The 14,434-nt window shown below is 53.9% G+C and overlaps 4 protein-coding genes across 4 annotated transcripts; 1 reads left to right on the forward strand and 3 right to left on the reverse strand.

Annotated features, from left to right (window-relative positions):
- Positions 1 to 1,407: 1,407 nt before the first annotated feature.
- On the reverse strand, positions 1,408 to 2,616 carry ColSpa_11434 (uncharacterized protein; the record flags this gene model as incomplete). Its single annotated transcript, XM_049277646.1, has 1 exon — positions 1,408 to 2,616. The coding sequence occupies one exon, from the start codon at positions 2,614 to 2,616 to the stop codon at positions 1,408 to 1,410; it is 1,209 nt and encodes a 402-aa protein (XP_049133603.1).
- A 1,139-nt stretch (positions 2,617 to 3,755) lies between these two features.
- On the reverse strand, positions 3,756 to 5,867 carry ColSpa_11435 (uncharacterized protein; the record flags this gene model as incomplete). Its single annotated transcript, XM_049277647.1, has 1 exon — positions 3,756 to 5,867. One exon carries the CDS (start codon positions 5,865 to 5,867, stop codon positions 3,756 to 3,758), a length of 2,112 nt encoding a protein of 703 aa, XP_049133604.1.
- A 687-nt stretch (positions 5,868 to 6,554) lies between these two features.
- On the reverse strand, positions 6,555 to 6,952 carry ColSpa_11436 (uncharacterized protein; the record flags this gene model as incomplete). The annotated part of the gene is made up of 2 exons (XM_049277648.1): positions 6,555 to 6,724; positions 6,790 to 6,952. 2 exons carry the CDS (start codon positions 6,950 to 6,952, stop codon positions 6,555 to 6,557), a joined length of 333 nt encoding a protein of 110 aa, XP_049133605.1.
- Positions 6,953 to 7,906: 954 nt separating this feature from the next.
- Positions 7,907 to 9,892, forward strand: ColSpa_11437 (voltage-gated hydrogen channel 1; the record flags this gene model as incomplete). Its single annotated transcript, XM_049277649.1, has 2 exons — positions 7,907 to 7,952; positions 8,007 to 9,892. The coding sequence occupies 2 exons, from the start codon at positions 7,907 to 7,909 to the stop codon at positions 9,890 to 9,892; spliced, it is 1,932 nt and encodes a 643-aa protein (XP_049133606.1).
- Between the last annotated feature and the right edge of the window lie 4,542 nt (positions 9,893 to 14,434).

The raw sequence follows: 14,434 nt of genomic DNA on the forward strand, positions 1-14,434 counted from the left end.
TATGCAGTAAAGTCATGCGGATAGCGTTCTCCCTGAGAACACCCAAACCGGCGTGACGCTCATCTAGCTTCAAGGCTACGCGCTCTTGACTGCTAGATATTGGATATACATTTGCTGACAGCATGTAAGAGCGCATCACTCACTCCAGAGCGTTGAAGATGACCCTGAGCCCGCCACAGAGAATAAAGCTGTACGGGGAACCCAATATCATTATCGCGAGAAGGCGACTGGCGTTGCTGGCGTGGGACTAGGGCTGCTAATGTTTGGCCCAAAAGCTGTCAAATAATGCTACAACCTATCTAACACTGCTAGTAGTGCGAGTCACTAGGCCTCAAAGCAGTTCTACGTGCTGTCATATTGAGGATCACTGACAATTAAACTAATTACCATGTAACCTTGGAGCGTGATTATGCTTTACTGGGACTGGTTTATAATAGACTGAACAATATGAAATCTCAACTTTCCAAAGAGGGACGAAGACGAACAGGTAGGTCATGGGCACGGAACTGAGTATCTAAGTTCTGCCATCTGTAAATAGCATGCATGGACTCAACCGCGAGGAAGGATGCCTGGAACCACATCGGAGTAACTAAGTCCTTTCGAATTCCAAACCCGTCTTCAAAGCGATCTATTGGCCAGTTCACGTTGCCGGAAATCTCCCTAGACTAGTCTTTGCTATGGTTCTCTAGCTAGACGCGCGAGCTGTCGTATAGTCTTCTAGAAGTTGCAAGCTTCTGGCGGGACGACAATGCCCCCATCCATCCTACAAAGACTGGGTGGATGTGGAATAGCGCCTAGTCATTCGGACATTGTGGTTTGAGTATCAAAGTGTGAATAGGAACGTGCGACTTATAGTATGGCAGATAGAGCGGTGTTTGTTCGGCTGTGGCACCTTCAACCTTGGGCAAGTAGGACCAGACATACGCAAAATGTGCACATGATCAAGCGTCGCAAATTAGACCACTGTGCTCGCCTCGGTCTGTAACTAGAGCTAGCTGATCGACAACGGTTCAGCGTGGAGCAGCCACATCGAAAGAGTTCACGGGGCCTTGTACATTCTTAAGAAGCTCTGGGAGCTTCGCGGTCCGGTGCCCTTGTTCTTCTAGTTTCTGCTTTCTCAAATCGCACCACAAGGTTAAGAAATCTGTACCAGTTTCTCCTTTTTGCAATCCCAAAAATAATAGGTCTTCAATATCCCGGATCCTGAGCGTATCGTGATGCGTATTTAAAAGTTTTCCGAAACGAAGCGTAGGGCGGCGACGTCAGGCGCCGACGCTCGAAATCTTTCTTTGACGAATACAAACGACCCGGCCGCTTCCTTGCCTCGTCTGTCGCGCTGATGAACGTGTTCCAATCAGCAACGGTGAGCGCCACGTGGGTGTCAAAAACGTGGCCGGGCTCGAACCACTAGTCTTCCCAGGCGTACGGATCGTCTCCGTGCACATACGGAGTGTTGACGAGCGCTTCGGGGATTTCGGGAAGGCCGGTGCTCTCTTTCTTGAACTGGAGGAAGGCTTTTCTCTCTTTCCAGACTGCGGGCACACCAAACTCGAATTCTATGAGCTCGGTCTCGAGATCGATGCCCTGTTCCGCCGCGCGCCGCTCAATATCTCCGCGGTAGTGGGGATTGGGGCTTTGGCAAGCGGCCTCCCACTGCCACCGACTTGGTTCGGCTTTGAGCTCATCGTTGACGTCTTGGTAGTTGGCAGTGATGCAAGCGATCGCGACCTGGCCCTTCAAATCTGGACGCCGCCAAGCCAGTTCGCGAAGGGTATTCTGGTAGGGAAAATGAGGCCACCAGAAAATATGGAGCAGTTCGTCGCCGTCGACTTCCCCATGAATGCGCGAAAGGTCGTTATTCATGATGAAACGGGCGTGAAGGGCTTGTCGGAGCACTTTCCACTCCTTGTACGCAAACGAGTCTTTGAGGTGTGTCTCGACCCAATGAGCAAACGGAGTGTGGTAGTGTATGCCTCGAATCACTGCAGATATCTCATTGGCGATACGCTTTGGCCGCCGTAGCCGGGAATAGCGATCAATGTTGCCGTCCCAGACGGCCATGATGATCAGGACGTCCTTGTTGGTGGTGGGCAAGTCCCTGGGTAGCGGGGAATAAAGAAGAGACATGTGCTCATCCTCCAACTTTTGGTGAACGCTCGGGTCACTGGGTTCGCCGACTCTCCCATCCTCCTGGATATTAAAGTAATGATCATAATGGGGATCATGCTCTCGCTTTTTCACGCCAGGCAACGAAGAGCGTACGGTTGTTTGACCGTTCAGGTATGCTCCAGCTTCGGGAGCTTGGAGATTCGCCGTCCTCGTGTAATCATCCAGCACCTTGTACCTCACAGGCCGGCTGACAATATCTTTGAATATGGGCGCACCGTTCCGTTTGTTATCACGCGCCTCCTCAGCGATGGAGATTTCGGGAAGGAGGTCTAGTTCTTTATACAGCGTATCATAGCCTGTAGCTGCACTAGCACGGCCAACATGGTATCGCATGTCAGGATAACGCTGAGCAAGCTTCCGATAGGTGTCTTCGCTGGCCACGTCAGGATACCAGATACAATAGGGCTTGACGTCATCGCTGGCCATGTCCGGTACGATATCGCTCATGATGAGGCGGGCGTTGCGTGCCCTGGCGAAAATGGCATTATTATCTTCCGAGCAAAGCGCTGTGATCTCGGGAGACGTTGCGAACTCCAAATGATGACAGATTTTCCGAACGGTCGAAGTCGTCTGAGCTTTTTAATTCCATGTGGCGGTCTATGAGGACTGAATCTGATTGCGCTTCGATTACTGCCATTAGTATCTTCGTGCGTTCGGACAGCACGCGCGGGTTTGGTCAAGGTGTTGGATCCATGATGGGCCGCTCTATTGATGTGTCATTTCCTGAGCGCAGCTCGACGTAGACATTTGCGCGCGGCCGGCAAGGCAGGAGGGGTTCTGAGTAGGAGCTGTTGATGCGGCAGTAGGACCGCCGATGCGACAATCGAGTTGTAAGCGAAACCGGGCTGTCACGATAGACTCAGGATGCTTGTTAGAGGGTGTTCGGTTCGACTCAATTGGAGATGATGGCGGCAAACAGTAAGAGACAACATTCTATTCAGTTTGCTGTGATGGATCAACGGAGAAGCAGGCACCACGTAAAAACTCGAGGTTCAAAGGGAAGCAAGAGAATCTCTAAGTAATTCAACTTAAGAAACTCAGGGGCGGAGTAGCAGATGCTACCTAGTTGCGAGGCTCATCCCAACCCACTGCTTCGGGTTACAACGGAATGAGCAGATGACCGTTGGGTCCCTACAGTTAGAAAATAATTTAACGCCGCTGCGAGGCAGCGGCCCAGCACTATATATGTCTTCTCCCCTGCAGATCAAGCTTTGCTAGGGCGGTAAAGAAATCTGGTGCCTGAAACGTCAGTCGGCTTTTCGTCCTTTTCAATTTCGAGGACCGACAGACGACGACAGCGACGTAGGTTACAGGCAGGAACAGGGACTACCCGCCTTTTTTCGTTTGCCGCTTTGTACGAACCAGCATTTTCGACCTTTTCTCTTAAGCTTTACTTTAGGAAATCGGCAACCAAAGGCTGGGACATGACTCGCTGTGCCGCATCCTCCTCTACCGTTGTGAGTGTCTTTTGCGTTAAATACCGTTGAAATAGTAAAAGTCTAAGATGAATTATGTATCCTTGAACAAAATGGAAAACTGTAGAGAATGCATACAAACCCCCCTAAAATACAAAACCAAAGCTCACCTCAAAATTGCTCAGGCTCGGGTAAGTTCATACGCTCTCCAGGCTTTAAACTAACCTCATGCAATGCCCCCGCCTTGCATCTTTGGCAATCATTCTGCCTCTCGACACAATGAGTGATGCAGATCATCGGACCCCGCGACGGACGCGGCGGCGCGACAGCCCGGATCTCCGGTCCAAGAAGTGGGGCCACACCCGACGACACCCGAGAAGTGGAACCAACAGTGGCTTCACCTAGAGCGCCGTCTAACCCCGGATCCGCAGCCTGCATGGAAAACTCAGCATTAGATGCGTCGCATTCCCGGCTGGCCGGATTGGAGGACTTGACCGAACGCTCTGCAAGGTCAGCCAAGAAACTAAACTCGGTGAGGTGAAGGGGGGACACAGGTGGGATGTCTGGCAGTGCATCCGCGTTGCGAAGGCTCGGGGGCGAGGGCGTTTGTGGAGACAAAGGCCTAGAACTGTGATGCGATCCTTGTGGTGATATGTAGGTCAAGGGGCGGACTCGCTCGGAAATCGAAAGTGAGTCATCGTCGAGGTAAAAGTTGATGTGCTCATCGATTGTATCTTCCTGTATGCTTTGTCCCTGTTCATTAGCATTTCCGTCATCCTCATTGTAGTACGGGTCTTCATAAAAACAAGTGTCGTGGACTCTTCCGTAGCTGTTGCTTCTTGAATACTCATCCTTGGGGTACTGCTTGTTAGGATACTCTTTCTTCTTCCGACACTCATTTCGGGGGTATTCTGGGTGATCCCCTCCAGAAAACTCGTCTTCGATGCGCCATACTCTGCGGACTCCTCCTACGAAGTGGCTCGGCGGGGATGGTCCAAAAGAGAACCGTTTGTCACTAAGAAACTCTTCGTGGTTCACTGTCTCGCCATACTGCGACCGCCGAGCCCGCCGCCGCTCGAACAGAAACTCATCAGACCCGCCGACAAGATCCGCATACGAGGACTCTTGATGACGGAGACCGTTGTCCCTGCGAGGCGATTCAAAAAGCTCGAAACCGGTGTTCGCAGGCACATGGCCGAACGGCTCACGCTCCCAAGTGCCGCTGAAGACCTCCGATGTTCCTCCAGAAGGGCTAGACCGCGGCGATGCATGTGGGGACGGAGTTTTCAGAGCGTTGTGGCGAGTAAGGTTATGGTATACAAAATTCGGAGGATTGGAAGGGCCGACTCTTGTGTCGTGTACACTCGTTCTCGACGGGCCTGCGGAAACGCCCGCCTCATCTAGGTCAACCTGTGCCTGAAGTTCACTGACTCGTCTTTTGTGCTCAGCCTCGAGTATTTTGAACATCTCTTCACGCTCCTGGATGACTATTTCCATCCGCACCTTTGCGTTGAGCCGTTTTGCGAGGCGCGTCGCTTTTCTCACGGGGATACGCATTGGGAAATCTTCGCTCGACATTGGTGACGCGGAAGGCGGTTGGGGCGCACGCTGTTGCTGTGAAACTTGACTCGAAGCCCTTGTCTCGTGAGATTGGTTCTTGCAAGCTGTCAGGTTCAGCTCCTTCTCGACGCTGGGACTAGTGGATCCGTGATATGCCTCGTACGACTTGAAGATCTGCTCGGGGAGCTTAAGACCACGCGCCCAACCGATGGTAGCCTCCCTCATCCCAATCGCAATCCGATTAATGTCTTTGCAATGATTCGCCCGGCACAAGTCGCAGGATTTCGTCGTGACCGGCTCTCCGAGAGCATTCATTAATGACTGAACCGACAGGGCCATGACCATGCCCAAACCCACCTCCTTGTAAGTCTGTACACAGCCAAACCATGATTTGCATAGCACCTTTGTGGGGCTCATGAGGGCCATGACAGGTACACGGGACGGGTCTACGGCGTAGTTCCATTTCTGGGCCGCTTTGAAGCTCCAGAAATTCAACAAGATGTTGGTGGCGTTTAGGTAAGAGACGTTCAGGCCGACGTAGGCAGCCCTGCACGCATTGCAGAAGCCGAAGGCGGTAGCTAGGGCTTGCGAGTGCTGGCAGAGGGGCACGATGCAGGCGTGGCGACCGGTCTTGTCTGGATTGTTTTGGAACTTTGTGCACTCGACGAGTTCTATGATGTAGTGAGCGCAGATGGTGAAGACTGTCTTTTGAGTGAAGCACATGTTTGCGAGCGTGAAGCTTGGATCGCAACTATCAAATGTTAGTAGTACAGGAGAGTGAAGGTACCTACTTGCCGTTGACTTCTTCTGGACTAGAGTCCTCGTTGAATTTGTCTGAAATTATTACAAGCGATGAAGGAATTAGATAGGTGAACGCTGTTGGTGATAAGACACAAGTTTGGTCATGGAAGTTCAAACTTTCTCTTATACTAGACGCTGGAGAAGACGCTGCAATATGGAGAGTGAACAATGATGAACATTGTGGCATGGTTTGATTGACACGGTTGTGTAGACAAGAGCTCGAGAAACAACGCGAACGGCGTGAACAAAGGTATGCCCCAAACAATGCAACTGTAACCACTCAATCGCGGCTCTATGTGGGGTTTCGAAAAAAGTGCTCAGCCGCAAGCTATAGCGTTGATGCGGCAAAGGTGCCGCCCGCAAGATCAATATAAAAAGACGGATGGGCACAAAGGACGTGATATGAAGTCGCTGAAGTCGTCATTATCGCAGGTGTTACTAGGTACAATGTTCAAAGTCCCATTCCAGGGCCATCTTCAGGTGCTTCGTATTCGTCCCTTCCATCCAAATCAAGGTTGCCGAACTCCCATTTTCAGGCTGCTCAGCCACGAAGTCGGATATTTGGCGGGACTTGTCCGCCGATGCGTCGTTGACAGAACAAGCATTCATTTAAAAGCCAAACTTCCTCTCCTTGTCCTCGATGGGAATCTCTTTGCCGGTCGTGTTCTTGTACTGGCCCCGGAGGAAATCGGAAATTTGTTCATCCTTTGCTTGCTCAGCGGCGCTCTCGTTGTCCTGAGGACCTTGGCCGAGAAGCTTTTCTTGGACGAAGTCGACGGCTGATTATTGTGTCAGTATCTTTGCACGACAACGCCGGAATGATTGTGGAAAAGAAAGCACATACCCTTGTCAACACCGTCCTCGTTCTTTTCGCTCTCCTGACCACCGCCGGCCATGCCGTTGAGCTTGTCCATGAAGCCGCCAGACTCCTTCTTCTCGGGCTGGCCAGCCGAGGAAGAGGCGGCGTCGTTGTTGTTGCCTCCAGCAAGGTTCTTGACGAAATCCATGATGAGTGGTTATTTGTGTCGAGTGAGGGGGTTTGTTGGGGTGATTGGTAGGCGGAGAGAGTCGGTCAACTGTGAATGGTTATTGAGGGTTGATGTAATGGAGGAGAAGCCAGCTGTTGGGGAGAGGGACGGGCTTGGCTACTTGTAGTGAGAAGGATGTCACACGCGGAAGACACAGAAAACCGTCACCAAAGCGGGGTCATCGAGATAGGTACCATGGTGGCTCAGACTAGTAGCACCTTCCTGCCTGTTCAAGTTGTCTTGGCGGGAGCCAGCTCTATTGGTTTGGAAGTCGCGATACACTACGCGCTTGCCGGCCGCCCGCAAATTAATGGAGTTACATCATCAGCCGGGCAGGGGCCACTGACGCAGGCCAAGTTTCTGGTCAGCACGGCTCTTGATGCAGTAGCAGTGAAATGAGACGTGGGAAAAGCTGGAAAAGCCAGCGCGACGTGCATTCGAAAGGGAGGCCGAGGAGACGAGCATGCCTTGCAACACACCGCAGCGAACAGACCTGGGAGGCTCCCTCTTTGCCAAGAATTGCAAACAAGCAACAAAGCTAAGAAGGGAGGGCACATGGAGCTAATCCACGCTTGGTGACGTGATGCCCGCCATTTCATGTCATTTCAGCTCACTTCGTCAGGACCCCTGTCTGACCCCAACCAGGTTTGCCGTTCATCGGTGTCTCATTGGTTAACCCCACTTTGGTCTAGATTCGAGATCACCGCACCGCCACAAATCGCGGGGCTTTGTGGCTTCCCAAAGATGTGGCTCGACCTCCACTGCACACTCACCGGCTGACTCAACCCCGAAGTCGAGCTATTCGTCATGCCAATGAAGGCGCCCCGCCATCCCGAGCTTTAAATCATTGCGACGGCGCAAACGACAGCAACCGTTGCAATTGATTCCTCATTGTACAGAACAACACCTGTAAAGGCGCAAGGAATGGTCAAGATGGATCCGAAAACAACACCAGACCTCCTCAAGCGGCCGCTCTACGGTTCGTTCTCTTAGCCAACCTCTACTCTGCCATTGCGGGCTAACCAAGTCGCAGTCTATGACCTCCCGCCCGAAGTGCTGACGACACTCTCGCTGAAGTCAGACGCCTCGATCCCAGATCAGACCCCACCATCGCCTCCAGCCAAAGACACTGCCAACTCCGATCTCGTCGGCTCCCAAGCCTGCTCGCTATGCGCGGCGACCTTCTCCTCCGTACTCGACCAGCGAAGCCATCAAAAGTCCGACTGGCACCATTACAATCTAAAGCAAAAGCTGCGTGGCGCAAAACCGGTGTCGGGAAATGAGTTTGAAAAGTTGATCGGAGATCTTGACGAGAGTCTTTCGGGCTCAGACTCGGAAGAGTCAGAAGACGACGAAGATGAGGCGGGCCGCAAGGAGACCACTCTCACAGCACTGCTGAAGAAGCAAGCCACTCTCGCCGAAAGGAACAGAACTCCCACGGCGGGTGAAGACGACGAAAACGAAGATCCGGTGCGACGAACAGGGAAGGGAAACCCGCCCCTGATATGGTTCACATCTCCTGTCCTCCCGCCCAACACCTACTTTGGCCTGTACCGAGCCATACTTACAGGTGAAGAGCTTCGCGAGGAAGCGAATCTTGTGGAAGTTGTCAAGAAGAAGCAGTTGGACCCCATAGCCGCGCCCAAAGTCCCCAAGGATGGCTCGGCGCCGCCACCGGCGGCTTACAAGGGCCCTCACTTCTTCTTGTGCATGATTGGCGGCGGCCACTTTGCCGCCATGGTGGTGTCACTTGCACCGCGTCAGAACAAGTCTGTTGGCGCACTAAACAGAGAAGCAACTGTTCTGGCTCATAAGACGTTCCACCGCTATACGACCCGACGCAAGCAGGGTGGGTCGCAATCCGCCAATGACAACTCCAAGGGCAATGCCCATTCTGCCGGGTCCAGTTTGCGTAGGTACAATGAGCAGGCTCTGGTTGATGATGTGCGCAACCTGCTGCAGGAGTGGAAGGGTTTGCTGGACACTTCCGAGCTGCTGTTCATCAGAGCGACGGGCGCGACGAATCGCCGGACACTCTTCGGGCCGTACGACGGACAGGTTTTGAAGCACAACGACACGAGGATACGAGGGTTTCCGTTCAGCACGCGAAGAGCAACACAGAACGAGTTGATGAGGTCCTTTATCGAGCTCACAAGGTTAAAGGTCAGAGAGATCAACCCGGAGGACGAAGCAAAACCGAAGGCCGAGCTGCCTACACCTGCGAAAGCCGCGCCTCCCAAGCCCACGAAGCCAAAGCTCACAGAAGAGGAAGAGACGGCACTGCTACACACATCACAGATCCAGGCCTTCATACGCCGCTCCAAACTTCCGGCACTGCTGTCCTATTTGAAGAGCAATGATGTCAGTCCGGACTTCCAGTTCCAACCACCGGACCAGAACTATCACGCACCAACCCCTCTACACTTAGCTGCTCACCAAAATGCCGCGCCTCTGGTCCTTGGCCTCATCGCACGCGGCGGCGCGTCTCCACTCATAACCAACAAGGACGGAAAGACCCCCTTCGACCTCGCGGGCGACAGGTCGACAAGAGATGCCTTTCGCGTTGCTCGGTCTGAGCTCGGCGAGGACAAGTGGGACTGGGACGCCGCGCGTGTGCCGGCACCACTAAGCAAGGCGGACGCAGAGAAGCGCGATGAACGGGACAGAAAGGAGAAGGAGAGCAAAGAGACGGAGCGGAGACGCGCAGAGGAAGAGAGGCTACGCGCCGAGGGACCCAAAGTCGATGACAGGAAGAAGAGGGCAGGCGCTTTGGCGGCCGTCGCGTCGACCAAGACGGCGCAGGAGAAGAGAGAGGAAGAAGCGAGAGGCCTCACCCCTGAAATGCGGATGAAGCTTGATCGCGAGAGGAGGGCGAGGGCTGCCGAGGAGCGTCTCAAGCGGATGCAGGGTGGCGGGTAATTCGAGGCATCTCAGCAGTGCTCGTCCAACGATGTGCACTGTGTTATTAGAGGTATTGTTTGCAGCGTCGCCCAGATAGATGGGCAAGCAATCAGGCTAGATGAGATACCTGAATGGATACCCTTTAATGATGCATAATCAAGAGGCATTATAATGAGAGCTTCACCCATAAGAATTGCATTCCAAGGGTGGTTCGAGGATTAAGAAACAAACACATTGAAAGGAGCACTTGGCTAGGGGTCTTTGTGAAAACCCGTGCTGGCGGCTGAAGAGTATACGTATTCTTTGAGGCCGAGATGGCCAACCAAAAACAAGCTAGCCCAGTTGAATGCATCACATGGCCATTGAAAGACAACGAGACAGTCGAGAACGAACGAGGTCGAGCCTGATGGACCAGGAGGCTGATTGTTGATTCCATGGACGATGAGGAGAGTACTTCGTCACGGGAGGACTAAGAAAGGCACGATATCGATTCTAACACCATCTTGTCCCTTAAACCCGTCACCTCTTTTGAGGCTGACAGCACACTTGGCGTCATTCCCGAGCCAGGTCTATTTAACCCATGTGGACTGGTGACAAGTGCCTCTTTCTTCCAACACTCGGGAGCCGCGAGGGTCTCTGGCCGTGGAGATGCGTCCTCCCGCGAGCTCGCCACCGCCAACCCAGGTCGTAGAAGCAGGCACGTCTTCCCCAAGTCGCTCAGAGCACCGAATCGACCGGGTTTACAGACATCATCTAGCAGAGTCAGGTTTAGTAAGAATATCCGTGATGCGGTTCTTTGTGCCTCACGGAGGAGGCTTGCTTCCGTCTACGGGAGTTTTCATCAAGATCAACGTTCGAAGACCAGATATTGCGAAAACCAACGAGTTTGAGCCCCCGGGGGTTGAATTCGATCCCCTCGCTGTCGCCCAGAAGAACCACAAGGCAGAGCCGTGTGATAACCACCAACCTAACTGCTGAGGCGTTGCCAACGCTCCGTTTCCAGCGTTCCGTTCCCTGGTCAGGAGATGGCTTCCGCGCGACGGCCGGTTCGCCAGCGCAAGCCTCTACGCGCAGACCTCCATCACCTCGATCAAACATTTCTCGAAGACCAAGCCCCCAATTCAGTCTGACTTTGGGGGCCGACGATGGCTCGTCAGCGGCGCATGCGAGATATCCCTGGACATGGCATGCCTCGCTCGGCATCACCACGGCGGTTATGTCGAGGAAAACGGCACGGCGCGCAGACATCCAGCAAAGAGCTTACGTTCGCCCCCCGGCTTGTAAGATTGACGACGCGAGGCTCGGGTTGGCGCCTTTGTTCAGGCCCCCGAGATCACACACACACACACGACTCGCCCGAGACCGACGCACAACGCAGCAGATCTTGTCGCGACACGACGACGAGCGCTTACGGCGAGGAATCTCCCTGCAAAAGAAACTGGATGGACTGGGTTATTCGCCCCGGGCATGGTACCTCTCAAGATTTCATCCAGAATATGGTGCACCGCCCCCCAACCCGTTCATCAGCCCAGGTCCTGCATCGTAACCGACACCCCCAAGATGTGCGGCCGAGACAGTCAGTGTCTCACCCGTACCAACAAAGTGCTCTCTACGGTCGAACTAACCAGCATCAGGGAGTGAGACACCCAACGGCGAACCGTTTGGTGATGGAGTTCTCGACAGCCTAGCAGTTCCAACGACACTCCTACCGCGGCGCGTGTCTACACAGTGACGGGCGGAAGAAATCGACGCCCACCCAGACGAACGCAAGGAGCCCTTCATCGCACGATGAAACTTTTCCATATATCCAACTGCGGCGGGGGAACCCGTGAACGTTTGAAGTGAGAGACATGTTCATCTCGTGTTGTTGGGCTGTCGTTGCCGACGCAGCGGCGGCCTTGTCTCACACCAACGTCAACGCAGCAAGACACGCCTCAACCCACTTTTCGAGTTTGCTTGCGAAATCCACCATGCTTATTCCTCCAAGTCTGCTTCCTCCAAACAAACACCGATCCGATGTTGCCGGAGCATCGTCTCTGGCAGTCGCTCGAAACGAACGGGCACATGCAGCAGCCTCCCCGACGACTCTTGCCCCTTCGGGGCCCCAAAGAACACCCCATCAACCCCGAGACACACAAACGACGGGATCTAGCTGCAACGACGGAGCCGCAAAAGGAGACTGGAAGCGGATGCTGACCGAGCCAACAATTCCCCGCGGCCTCCGCCTTGGTCCGTCCGTCCATCTTTACCTCTCAATGCCATCCTACCCGAATCGAAAGCTCAGCTGGTCTTGTCAGAGTAAAGCCGGGCACACGACGCGCCCGCAGAGTCCATGAGCATGATTTTCAAATGACGCCGTCGCCAACGCAAAACGGGCAAGCCACACGGCGGCCCAACACCGCCTCCTCAAGTCTTGAAGCGGAATTTGCCAACCGCCGGGATCCCCATTGATCACGGCAGATCGCCGTCGGCGACCGAGTCGCGATGGCGATCACACCGGGTAAAAGTAGAGTTAGATAAACAGCTTGCGTTTCACAGCCACCTCCTCGAGCCCCGCGGAGGGAAAAAAACAACTAGGTTGATGCCCTTGTAAGCTTTGGGAGATTGTAAGGAGGGCCTGCAAGGCGAGACGAGTCCCGCGGGAAAAAACAGCATCCATGGTCGCGGGGAGGGATACCTCGATCAACATCCCACCATCGGCGAGCCTCGTGTTATGAAACCAGCTAACCCCCGACCCCACTGGCCGGCTCAACCATCGCTACTACAACCTTGCACGTTCTTTCTGCCAAATCCATCTCCGTATTTCCTAGCAATGAGAGAGCAGGAAGACCTGTAAACAGCATTAATGCCCCCCGGCGGTCCTGCATGTGGAACTGTCGGGGGATCAATTGGACCAACAAACTTCACAGCCACATTCCAACGTCACCGTAGGGCTCGCATGAAGAACGCCATCCTGTGTTCGGTCGGAACATTATGCATGTTTGGCGGAGTGTGACGTCGAAACAACTAGAGATCGGAGGTATAGGAGAATTTCTCGACGAGTTCGGACGATGTTGCTTGCTATGGAATGAATGGGATAGCCCTGACTGGCTCTGGCAAAGGGTGATGGAAGCCTGGGCTATTGAGTAAGCAGTTGACTCGCCAATGTCAGGCGAGGGAACCTTGTGGTGGCCACGCCCTCCAATCGAACTGTGAAGTCGAGATGAAGTATACGAGCGACTTGCCCAACGCACTAACCATTTCAGCCAACAACTGCGAATAAACACTTTATGCCTGCGGCATGGAACGGCCGAGACTTGTGTTAGATGGAGGTCGTCACGGCTCAGTGTGACTAGCTTGCAGGCGAGGCCAGAAGGGGTGGTTGAAGATGTCAGCGCTGGACAAGACGAGGTCTACAGTTGTCGAAAGAAGACTAGAAGATTTCGCACCCCTGTTGCAGGGGTCGGGCCAGTCAATTCCTCTCTGGGAAACCAGCGACGATCCCGGCCACACCGTCAGGGTTGCACCGTGAAAGACTTGCACCGGAGCATAGAATGCTGGACTGGGTGGCCCTGGTGCCCCTCTGGCCTGGCTTCCAGCAACAGGGGAAGAGGAGACATGGCTGAGGCTGCTGGTTCTTCGGGGCGGGTTGTCTGCCGCGGAGGGACGCTGGTGGACCGAGGCAAGCCCAGCAACGGAGGTGCATCGGCGCACCAACGGGTTGGAGACCATCATGGCCGGCCCTTGCTTCGAACCGTCTTGTTTGGGAGATCCTAAAGTGCCGAGGAAACAAATGCAGCCTTGACAGAGAAATCTGCTGAGAATAGAACCTCAGCGGGACGTGGGAAATGAGATACGATAATAATACCCGGTCAATTATATGGGCAGAGAAGAGCATCCAGGACACACCGACGGTAGTAGTCGATCTCATGATCGGAACAGAGCCGTAATTGCGCTGCACCTCTTCAGTGACCCCGTTTTCGGATGTCCTGGTTTCCTCTTTTGGCCAAACAGGTATTGAACCAATCTGCGGAACTCAATGATCGACGACAAGACGGGGCAGATAGCATGCATTCTGGGGAAGGACGCGAAAGCCCCAATTCCTTATCCTCCATGGATGGAATTTCAATATTCATCTCGACAGTGAATACCACGTCGACGCCGAAATGAGCAGCACGGTGGCCATCCTCCATACGGATATCGGCCTGGGAAGAAAGGACAGACACAGAAACTATGAATGCTCTCGGACGATGAATGACGGAGCTGGCCGATGATTGAGGACAGGCCTTTGCAGGGTTCGGGAAAAGGCCCTTCTTGCTGGCATCTAGGGACGCCCGCGGCAAGAGTCAAGAGTCCGCAGAAAGGATGGGGCGTTACCAGAGCGCCGCTGTCTGCCATGGCGGTCGGAGTTAGGCGACTACTGTGTCCCCTGTTTCCGCCTGCCATGTCATCCAACCCCCCCCTTGGTCCAGTGCACCGTTCGCCGGGTCGGCTGAAGATGCGCCGCACGAGCCTCGATGACGCCTTCTTCGCTGAGTGTCTGAAGTACACGTCCAAAGGATTCTTCGACACTTGACAGCT

The sequence above is a fragment of the Colletotrichum spaethianum genome (assembly GCF_022836535.1).
Source record: "Colletotrichum spaethianum MAFF 239500 DNA, contig46, whole genome shotgun sequence".
Taxonomy (NCBI): domain Eukaryota; kingdom Fungi; phylum Ascomycota; class Sordariomycetes; order Glomerellales; family Glomerellaceae; genus Colletotrichum; species Colletotrichum spaethianum.